Source organism: Phytophthora parasitica (assembly GCF_000247585.1).
Source record: "Phytophthora parasitica INRA-310 unplaced genomic scaffold supercont2.2, whole genome shotgun sequence".
In the NCBI taxonomy this organism is placed as follows: Eukaryota; Oomycota; class Peronosporomycetes; order Peronosporales; family Peronosporaceae; genus Phytophthora; species Phytophthora nicotianae.
Genome location: NW_008648988.1, coordinates 1,774,986 through 1,785,959, shown reverse-complemented (window position 1 = coordinate 1,785,959; position 10,974 = coordinate 1,774,986). Strand labels below are relative to the sequence as shown.

General features: G+C 49.9%; 3 protein-coding genes across 6 annotated transcripts; all 3 read left to right on the top strand.

The window, feature by feature from the left end:
* The first annotated feature begins 147 nt into the window (after positions 1 to 147).
* PPTG_02605 (hypothetical protein) lies at positions 148 to 5,398 on the top strand. 4 transcript variants are annotated; one of them, XM_008893779.1, is made up of 4 exons: positions 148 to 340; positions 411 to 574; positions 646 to 814; positions 896 to 5,398. In XM_008893779.1, the coding sequence occupies exons 1-4, from the start codon at positions 325 to 327 to the stop codon at positions 5,146 to 5,148; spliced, it is 4,602 nt and encodes a 1,533-aa protein (XP_008892027.1). In that variant the 5' UTR covers positions 148 to 324; the 3' UTR covers positions 5,149 to 5,398. The 4 variants fall into 4 exon arrangements, with proteins under 4 accessions (XP_008892027.1, XP_008892028.1, XP_008892029.1 ...); XM_008893780.1 differs by having other exon boundaries at positions 646 to 5,398; XM_008893781.1 differs by having other exon boundaries at positions 148 to 574.
* A 428-nt stretch (positions 5,399 to 5,826) lies between these two features.
* PPTG_02604 (hypothetical protein) lies at positions 5,827 to 6,914 on the top strand. Its single transcript, XM_008893778.1, has one exon. The coding sequence runs from the start codon at positions 5,866 to 5,868 to the stop codon at positions 6,853 to 6,855; it is 990 nt and encodes a 329-aa protein (XP_008892026.1). The 5' UTR covers positions 5,827 to 5,865; the 3' UTR covers positions 6,856 to 6,914.
* Positions 6,915 to 9,556: 2,642 nt separating this feature from the next.
* PPTG_20953 (hypothetical protein) lies at positions 9,557 to 10,037 on the top strand (the record flags this gene model as incomplete). The annotated part of the gene is made up of 2 exons (XM_008894380.1): positions 9,557 to 9,698; positions 9,769 to 10,037. The coding sequence occupies 2 exons, from the start codon at positions 9,557 to 9,559 to the stop codon at positions 10,035 to 10,037; spliced, it is 411 nt and encodes a 136-aa protein (XP_008892628.1).
* Positions 10,038 to 10,974: the final 937 nt, after the last annotated feature.

The window sequence follows — 10,974 nt, the reverse complement described above, 5'->3', positions numbered from 1 at the left end:
AGCAAAACAAAACAAATTAATTTTTGAAATAGTGCAAACACTTTTTATTTTAAAAAATGTTGCAATTCAATTTTCAATCTAATAAAGCTAAAATTTGTGCGTGCTTATCGTTATTTTTGTCAGCACATTTTTTCATGACCGTGGATTGGTTAAAAATCTGCCAATCTACCGCGACTAGCGGGCCCCCTTGCCCTGGAATTAACGTACCTGGTGGCACGTCGTTGGGTGGAAGCCACGGACGGACGAAAGGATCGTGGCAGCGCGGACAAAGCAGACGCCGACCCACAGCCACAGTAGCAGTAGCATCTCGAGCATCTCGCTACCATGACCACGTCAGACGGTGAGTCTCCTGCCTCCTCAGCCATCCTCCCCGTGATCCCTCTGACGCGGCGGTTACATTCATTCTGCAGACGAAATGTTTGGGACCGGATCCCCCACTGTCTCCGACTCTGACTCGGACACCGTCAAGGAGGAGAATGTCAGTAGCAAGAAGCGCAAGCTCAGTGGTGGCTCTCGTAGCAAGAGCAAGAGCAAGCAGGCCAAGCGCGCTGCCAATGACGACGATGACGAGAAGGTACGGCAGTTGGCTCTATTTTCCCTCTGTGTTAGAATACCTCTCATTAACAATATTCTTAATGCCAACAGAAGCCCAAGTCAGCGTTCATCGAAGACATGGCGTCCGAGAGTGAAGATGGAGAGGGAGGCGACTCAGACGATGATGACGACGAAGATGAGGACGAAGGAGAGGACCGCAATGAATACGAGAATGATGGGTTCGTGGTGGACGATGAGGGCTCCGACGAGGAAGAGATCGGTAAGCTCATGCCCTTTTAGGACTTATCTACGTGGTTGTAAAAGAGAGTTACACTCACCTCCGCTGCTTCATTGTCGCCAGCTCGCCACCGCCGTCGTCGTCGTAAGAAAGAGAAAAAGCTCAAGCGTCTTAAACAGAAGGTGGAGGAGATCGACGACGAGGATCTCATGCTGGTGCGCGAGAACATGGGCATGGACACAGGTCCGACGCGCAGTGACAGCGAAGATGAAGACATGGGACGCTCGTCCCGTAAGGTGAAGACTGAGGACGACTCTGGACTCATGTCGCGCGAGCTGAGCTACCGTATGTTTGGTGACTCGGACGAGGAAGAAGAGGACTCCGCTCCGCAACGCGCTAACAATTATCTCGGCAACGATGAGTACGAAAGTGACGATATTGACGAGTTTATCGTGGATGACGACGAGGAAGGACGAGAAGGACCACGACGCCGCAGGAAACAGGAACCTATCCCGGCATCCATGCAGGGACCGTCGGTGTATCAGATGGGTGAAGCTGAGGAACTTTTCGGAGACATGGACGGATTTTTAGAGGCTACGAGTGGAAAAATTCCCGAGGAAATGCCTGCAAAGTCGAAGAAGGCCATCTTGCTGGAGAAATTCGAGCCCAGTGTGCTGAAGGAGCACATGATGACCTCGGACGTTGTCGCTGTGCGTGACAAGGACCTACCAGAACGATACCAGTATCTCTTTAAAAACCGCGAGTTCCCGGATGCAGAGGACCGTGCCGAGGAGTCTGAGTGGATCAGTGATTTTATAATCAAGAACCTCGAGCGAAGGGGTCAGCGTAGTTCCGCTGCTTCACGTGGTGAGATCGTGTCAGCCATTGACACTGTATTGCGCTTTTACCATGACGAGAAGCTCGAACCCGCGTTCGTCCAGCGTTACTACAAGGAATATTGGAAAGTGGTGGGTCTGCACACAGAAAATCTGTATGAGATTCTGGACCTTGACGTGAAGTGGGACAAGCTGAATCGTAAGCGGAAGTCGTTCCAGAGCGGTATCCAGCGTGTGGTCGACTCCTCGAACGCTAAGGAATCGGCGTTTGTTCGCAAGTGTTATGAGCAACTATTTAGCACACCTGATGAGAAGATATACAAGGATTTGTCGGAATTCTTTGGACTGGACGCGCTGGAATCGAGCGGACAGAGCAAGGAGAACTCTGACAAGAAATACCGCCGCCCAGTCCGTCGCACGTTCTATCAGATCTGCACGAAGGCAGGTTTACGTCCGGTGTCTCTGGCGTTTACGATGAACTCATCTGTGCTGGGTGGTATTGTGGCTGGTGTGGATCACGAAGACACTATTCGTGACGTTCCGACCCCAGACGAGAGTCCTGGTGTGCTTGCTCAGAAATACACGACCAAGGAATTCCCGACAGTGGATGATGTGATGAAGGGAGCCCGCCACATTGCTGCCAGTAAGGTTGCGGCTGAGCCCAACGTCCGAAAGTGCATCCGTGAGCTCTATCGTCAGAACGCGGTTCTGAGCACAGAGGCAACTGCCAAGGGCCGTGAAGAAATTGACGAGTTCCACTACTGTCACGGCCTGCAGTATATTGAGAAGATGCCGGTCCTCGACGTGTTTGAGGCGGGCGATTTGTGGCTTAAGATTTCTCGAGCTGAAAAGGAAGGACTACTGACTACCACAATCATTAACGAGAAGGTTCAGGATTTGATGGATCCGCTGGAGCCGATCTATCTGTCACCCAACAACGACTCGGACGAGGAGTGGCAAAGCCAACGCCACCTTGTTCTTCAGGAGGCGATCAACAGCTTCATGATCTTGTCGTTTGAAAACGAGCTGAAACGTGATTTGACAGTGGCGTCTCGCGATGTGGTCGTGAAGATGTGCGGAAACGCGCTACGAGAGCGTTTGTCTGTTCGTCCTTATGAGCCTTCCGAAGGCGTGGATCCGTTTATCGTTTCGATTTGGGTTGAAAGCAGTATGGATTCGATCGCACACATCGTGGCTCTCGATGTAAACGGAGAAATGGTAGACAAGACGGAAGGCTACTGCAAGCGAGATGTGAACAACATTGAGAAGCTCTCTGCTACACTGCTGAAGTTCCTGACGGAACACTCACAAACGCATGTCGTTGTGATCAATGTTTCGGCCGGTATGAAGTGTATGGACATGGGTGGAGTGGTTGATGAGGTACGTCGCCTGTTGGGTCGAGATGACGCTTCTCGCTTTGGAAACGGAGATGGACACGACTTCCTGGATATTGTGTTCTTGAAAGATGATGTCGCGAACATGTTTAGCCGTTCTAAACGCGCAGATCAGGAATTCCCGGAGGAATCCGAGTATGTACGTGCTGCTATTTGTCTCGGACGCTACCTGAGGAATCCTGCGTCTGAGCTGTGTGCAATGTGGGGAAATGTTGCATTGAATGAACCAAATCGCGGTCGCGAGCTGCTGTTCTTGAACGTACATATGATGCAGCACTCCCTTGTGAAGGACCTTCTTCTGAGGGAGTATGATCGCGTGTTTGTCCAAGTGATTAACAAGTATGGCGTTGACATCAACCTGCTTGCCAATCACAAACACACATCGTACCAACTGCAGTTCATTTGTGGCCTGGGTCCGGTGAAGGCAGCGTCGGTATTGGATAAGGTTCGTGCAAAGAATTACGTGGAGCGACGGCAGGAGTTGTTATCGAAGGGTTTTGTGGGGAAAATTGTGTACCGCAACTGTGCTGGTTTCATCCGTATCCGCGAGCGTGATGCGCTGCGTGAAGCCCCTTTGAACCCCCTGGATGATACCCGTATCCACCCCGAGAGCTACTACATGGCGGTGAAGATTTGTGGTGACGCCAACAACAACTCAACCATCGATATGTACGACCCCAATCACTATTCGTACGCGGTTGAAGATACCATGTACCAGTCAGCGTCTGCGATTCGAAGCCGGAATGCTCCTCCTAATACTCGGCTTGGTGATGCGGAAATTCAAGATGTGCTGTCCGAGCTGGACCTGTCAGCTTATGCTGGTCGTTTAGAGCTACAAAAGAAGGGGCCAAAGCTGCTGACGCTTGAGTACATTAAGCGGGAGCTGCGTTACCCTTACTTTGACAAGCGTGCAAAATACCAGGTACCCAAGAATGAAGATCTGTTCTTCTTGCTGAACGGCGAAACGCGGGAGACCCTGCGCATCGGAATGATTGTGCCCGCTACGCTGCTGCACATGTCGGGCGATGACTTTGTTCGTGTTCGCTTGCAGAGTGGCATGCGCTCCAGTTTGCATCGTGATCGATTGCCAGACTACTTGATGGACGTGCGCCCACAGAGTTTCCCGAAGGGTATTACGGTTAACGCTAAGATTCTGGCAATCCAGGCGGATCGTGAAGGTCGCTATGAGCTGCAGCTTGGTTGCAACCGCCGCTCGTTGATCGACATGTCGATGTGCTTCTATCCAGAGCGGTTCCCTCGGTACACGAACGGGAAGTTAGTTGAGAATGACAGTATGGAGCGCGTGGACCGCCTTGTGAACGAGCCCCCTGTTGAAGAAGACAAGACGACGTTTACCCAGGCTACTCGTGTTCCAGGCGCCCATACGTCAAGACGTAAGAAGCGACAGATTGCTCACCCCTTGTTCCGCAACATCAACTGTCAAACGGCGATGCAGTGTTTGCGCGAACAGCCCGTGGGAGAAGTGGTTATTCGTCCCAGCACGCTGGGTACTGATCATCTTACGCTAACGTGGAAGATGCTGGATGGTGTGTACCGTCACTTCGACATCCAGGAAAAAGACAAACCTTCGGAAGCTCGCATTGGTCAGACGCTGATTATCAAGGAAGAGAAGTACGAAAACATTGACGAGCTGATTGCTCGCTTTGTGGACCCCATGAACAGCTTAGTGGACGATGTGGTGCGCTACAAATACTACAAGAACGCGCCGAAGGAGAGCGTCGAAGAGGACTTGATCAAGCAGAAGAAGGAGCACCCGTCGCGTATCCCGTACGCTCTTCACGTGTACAGCAAGTTCCCGGGTTGCTTCTCAATCACGTATATCGCTCGTGAAACGCCCCGCAGTTGCCACATGGAGGTCAAGTCGGGAGGTTACCGGTTCTTTGGCCGTATTGAATCATCCATCCTACCGACGCTGTCGCAAGCGCTGCAGTTTTTCAAGATGAAGGCGCTTGTTGCTCCGTCGTCGAATTCTTCGCGTCCCGACTCCTACCACCAACACGATAGCAGCAGCGGACCGTTCGCTCAGCGTTCGAGCGCGCCTTATTCGGGAAGTGGTAGTCGTCCCCGGCAGAGCTCGCGTTGGGATGATCGTCGTGGTGGCGATGCTGGCGGTCGACGTTGGTAAGTGCTTCTGCAACATACACTAGGAACGCGTAGTATTCATTCGATTTCAGTCGCTCACCAATGCGCCGTAGTCAACCTCGAAGTGGAAGACCAGACAGTACAAAATCACGAGCAGATTGCTTCGTGGTAGACAACAAAAGCCAAGCACATTCAGAAAAATAAAATAAAAAGTCTGTATAGCGGGTCGAGCATTGTGTACATACCAATTCTAACCCTCACGGTACTGTACATGCTTGTTTACCGTAAGCTGCTAGGTACCGTAAGGGTTACTCATTGTCCGTCTCCTTTACAGAGCAGGATAGGCTGACGACGAAATAATGATCCCGCCATGATCCGCATACTAGTATACTGTACCCACGCCGATGTCACGAAGAGCAGTTGACATTAGAATTAAGGCTGAAGCCCGGTGACGGAACAGTGGCTGGTGTATGTAGATTAGATCGCGACTCGAGACTATAATACATGTACTACGGGACGGCTGTCGATTCACACATCAATCGACGAATCACCTCGATTGACAACGTCCATTCTCCAATCCCAATCTGGGATCCCCGAACAGCGAAATTAATCCGGATGGGGGGACAACTTGCTGCAAGGCCACCGTATTACGTCACGTAATTTACGTGTCTGGCTTGATCATTGCAATGCGCATTGCCAATGGTTCATTGTTCAATTTGCAGACATACAAGCATAGCCCCTCCTATCAATCCGGAACAAGATGAAGTTTGCTGCCGGCCTCGCCCTCGCGGCCATCGCTGTCACCATTGTCCACGCCGGCAACCCGTCCATGATGAAGAATTTGCCCGCCGAGTCGGACTCGGCTGACTCATCGGAGTCAGGCGATTTCGGCACGTCTTGCAACTTTGCTTGCCTTGCTGTGATGAGGCCTGTGACGGACGAGAACGGCGTCACGTACTCGAACGAGTGTGTGATGCGCCGAGCCAAGTGCAAGGGAAATGGGAAGAAAACTGATCCTCTGGAAGAGTACAAGCGTATCTACGGCAAGGAGTTTGGAGCCCCGCGCGATGACGACGATAATGGAGATGAATCCCCCAGCGAGGAGGATTCCTTTGTCCAGGGCGAAGCCTCTGACGAGGACGAATCAGCATCCGACGAAGCCTCTGCTGAAGGCACCCCCAAGTCGTTCTGCCCCAACATCTTGTGTCCTGCCGTCTACTCGCCCGTGACTGACGAGAACGGTGTGACGTACCCGAATAAGTGCTCTATGGAGGCTGCCAAGTGCAAGGGTCCCAGGGAAAACCCCTTGGACGAATACAAGCGGATCTACGGTAAGGAGTTTGGTGCCCCCCGTGAAGATGAGTCCGGAGATGATGAAGACGAGTCTACTAGCGAGGACAGCGGCAGCTCGTCGACGCCAACCAAAATGGTGAAGGGTACCAAGGACTCCGGTAAGGCGAAGAAGTCGACTAAGACGTCCACTGCCAGCTCCAGCGGCATTGGCCAGCTATACGAGGACGGCTCGGACGGTGTCATTGATGATGACAATTCGACGCCTACTAGCAAGAAATGTGCGAGTGCCTGCCCCGACGTTGTATTGCGTGTTTGCGGATCTGACGGTGTCTGGTACTCGAACCCATGCGAACTGAAGATTGCTGCTTGTAAAAACCCGGAGCAGAACATCGTGGAGGACGATAGCGCCTGCAGCTTGAAAAAGATGGGTAAGATTGGCATCCTGCCTGTTGTGTAACTTTTAGTTTGGTGGCAGCATCCAGTCCAAAGTACATGTGTGTGGATTCAAACCTCCAAAACTTCTCTTACTACTATTTGTAGTAGTAGTATTGTATCAGCACTGGATATTGTCCTCAGTAGGGAGAGTTCTGTACTTCTACATGTAGTTCTGTACTAGAAGTACAGAATTCGCCCTTCTACAATTTCAAAGTACTCGATTTGGAGCATCTCTTGTGATAAAGCATTCAAGATACAGGGTAGTAATCCCTAGAAATGGAATACTCCCTCAATAGCAATAAATTTGCTTGACCAGTCACTTACAAACCCAAGATATTATTCCCTCTCACCCCTCAATCGTAAAATGGAACACATTTGAAGTCAAATATTCCTATTCTGTGGTGCTTAACTATGGAAAAGTCATAACTGCACAAGAGAATTGTTGCTGCCACGACACCGATGATGCCTATTTTGACTACTTTGGAGGTGATTCGAGCTTTAGGATCACGGAGAAGTGCTCAGTGTTCACTCTAATTGCTCACCTGTGACGGCAACACCCTCTTCTGAAGAGTCTTCACCCCACGAAACCCAACTGGCAAGTACCTGGTCGGGTGTAGACTGGCGCAAGCGATTTGGTGGCCAACTGCGAGACCGGAAGTGAGCCCAGTGCTGTTCAGCGTATCAATAGCTTCCAAGATCGTAGAATCTGTGAAGCTATTGATACGCTGAACAGCACTGGGCAATAGGAGAATCGCCAGTAACGAGCTACATCAGTCATCTCCATCGTTCGTGGATAGGAATACACTTAGACAGGAATACATTCGCGGCTCCCAAAGCTATAAGGCATCGTCTGTACTAAGATAATGCAATCAGGTACAAGTGTCACACTTGCTTAAATTAAAGATAAACGATTGCGAATTGTATTATTGTGCCTTTCCAAATTTTGGCCAATCTGACCTTTAAAGGCTGGTCCTAAGCAAGGGTGGGTAGGGCTAAAGGTGGGATTTGAGGACGAACTGGAGTTGAATTGCTAAGCCAGGTCACAAAATAAATTGATATTTGACCAATAACACTGTTTGCTTTTGCCGACTATGATCCAATAATATTTGATTGTGGAGGTCCTACCTAAGGGCTCCGATTTGGTCTAAAGGGTACCTTTTAACAAATTAAGGGCTGAATGACCAGTATTTGCCGGCCATTTACCCTTACGTAAGGGATCCACAACAGATTGATTTTAAATCAAATATGGGCTATTCATCAGACATACGCTGGCGAGGCATTGTCTTGCAGTATGTATACAATATTGAGATCAGCGTAGTTGCCGGTGTACTGCCAGAAGCCTTCGGAGATGGTACCATCTCTTCAAGACAACAGGAAATGTCGACGACACCCCAAAGAATGAGCGGTCACCTAAATAAATGGCCGATTGAAGTGCAACAATTTGTTCGTGAGTATGTAAAGCAACACCCCTTTTCTTTGATTGGCATCGTCTTTTTTTTCGTCAAAGGGTTAGGCTAAATTTTAGTCGGAAGCACACGATCAGATAGGAGGTCTTCCGTCAGGGCCACCCTCCTACGTAGGACCATAAAACTGAGGGCGTTTTGGCAGAAAGGCACAATAATTGAACAAGTCTGGACCAGATTATTTGGGAACTTATTTACAATTAACAAGATAAAACCAATATTGGGCTAAACTAGATACACTCGCGCAATTAGTCTGGACCAGACTAATTGAAAATCTGAACTAATTCGGTCTAGACTAATTACACTTCTTACTCTAGCGGGATTTCAATTATCAAATCCGGGGCCCCACCAACCTCATTAGCACTTGACATATTCAAGCTATCCATGTAAAAATACACAAGAAGTAGGCTAGATTCGCAACCGCGCGCATAAAAACTAATGGAGTAATGGCCAAATGAAAAAGTCACGCCATTGCCCAAGTCAACAGAGATTCTAGCAAATCACCATTTTGCATCTCACACAAGACGAAAACGCTGGCAGAGTCGGCTGAGGCGTTTCCGAGGGTTGGGGATGACATTCCTACGTGGGCTGTTATAAGGTGGCGATTGCGTGCGTGGTGCATGCACAGGGCAAGATGTGTCAAGGATCACATCGTCATACCTCATGGTATAAATAAAAACTCTCAAAATGAATATAGGAGTAATTACATACGTGGGTTAATTCCTGTAAAAAGACCCAAGTCTAACTGGTGGTCCCAAGACCTGCCACGCGATCTATGTCTTAACTCTAAATCTCACTTACTCTTTTGCTACTTGCTACTCAAGACGACTTCTTTCTCTTCTCCTGTGTTCCCCCTACTCCTGTGAAGCGCGTAAGATGAATCGACAAGATGTCACTGCAGACCTTTGGGATGTGTCAAGTGGTGTGGCACTGTGTACGGCAAGGTCGAACATAAGACTGTGAGGTGGTGACTGAAGAATAGAAGGAAGCTAACAAAACAATCTCATTTTATCTTTGACCTTCTACTACCAACAACATTTCACAAGTGACCTGCCGGTCGGAGAGCTGCACATTTAATAGCGTATGGGTCAAATGAACGGCGCCACGGACAAGACCGCCCGCACGACGCTCCTGTGAAGACGCTGTTTTCCGCGCCCAATCGACGAAGAGAAGAACACCACCGTCGCTCGCGAAAGGGGCGACGGCATCAAACAAACGGCTGATACCGGAGACGTCGAAACACCAAAACTACTGACGCCCATGCGTAGCTTTGCGGGGCGCCTTGAGGGGCTGGAGAAGTCACAGTCCAAGTTCGAGGAGAATTTGGACGCTGAGGGCAACAAGCGCGGGGGAAAGAGCAAAAGCTACGACGCTCCGATGACGCCTACCGTGAATTCGAGTTGTTCGCAATCAGGAACTCGGATACGGTGCACATGCATATTGACTCTCTTGCGGGTTCGCTGCGGACACAGCTGACGATAACTTCGAGGTGATTGACAACCGTCGCAGTACTTCAGGTAGCACCAGCCTGGCTACGCAATACCGCTGTCCGACATACAGCGTCTGTATGTGGCTGCGCAGGCAGCGCAGCTTTGCAGTCACAGCCACCAGCACAGCAAGGAGACAACACCAAAGCCACGTGCAAGCCCGCTATCCGGACGTGCGGCAGAAGAATCTAGCGACCTGTCCTTTTGGCGGGAAAGCGTTGTATGCTGGCCTCGGCGCCAGCTTCCTCGAGTGAGGACGTCGTTTAGAGCGGCAAGTAACACGCAGTCATTCCGCCTGTGGGATGAAATGGTCTGAGGATGTTAAGGTGGATATGTTAGGCTACTACGCCGCTGGAATGGCTGAGTGTTACGACAACAAGCAAATGGGGCTCTGGTGGTCCCACTCCCTACCCTGTAGATCGACTTCAGGCGACCCCAGGGCAGGTATTCGCGCTTCTACTCGTTACTGAACCTGACCTCGTACTTCGCGGGTGTGCAGGGCGCGACGGTTGGCAGCGAAATGAAGTGAATTACGCGAACGACTCCTCCGCCATCGTCTAACATCTACGACAGTTTGTTACTGCCTTTTACCTTACAATACTACCCGGCGTGAAATTGTGTACTCTCCAGTAGCTTTTTATTTGAATGCAGGGGGATATTACCAGGTGGGGGTGTGCACATGGATTGCCACGATACGGCAGATCAATACGGTTGGGACTGGGGATGTGTTTCTGGAAAATGGCTCTGGTTTCAAAAAATGTTGTGGCTCAATTTGTACTTTCGACTGGTATTCAAACGAGCTTTGACATTGAAACACGACGTGGTCTAGTAGATCGCTGCAATTGAATACTGAACGAATACGTAGTGAGGTAGTCGAGGTTGCAAAATATTGAGCTTTATGCTGACGATGTGGAGCAGATTGACCTGCCGACAACAGCCACGATCGTGTTCACAAACATTTTGCGCATTGATTCTTCAGTGACGAGCTCTCACGTAAGCCGGATGTCTGAGTTGCTGTACTCGTCAGTGTGATTTGTTCAAGACATATTTCTACATGTACGAAGAAATTCTGTAGTCGTTGAAAACTACAGACACGCGTATGACTAAATCACACGACACTCAAATTTACTGGCTCACAGCCACACTCGCAGACCGACAGCCAGGCTTGGAGATCAGTCTTTACTTTTTTAA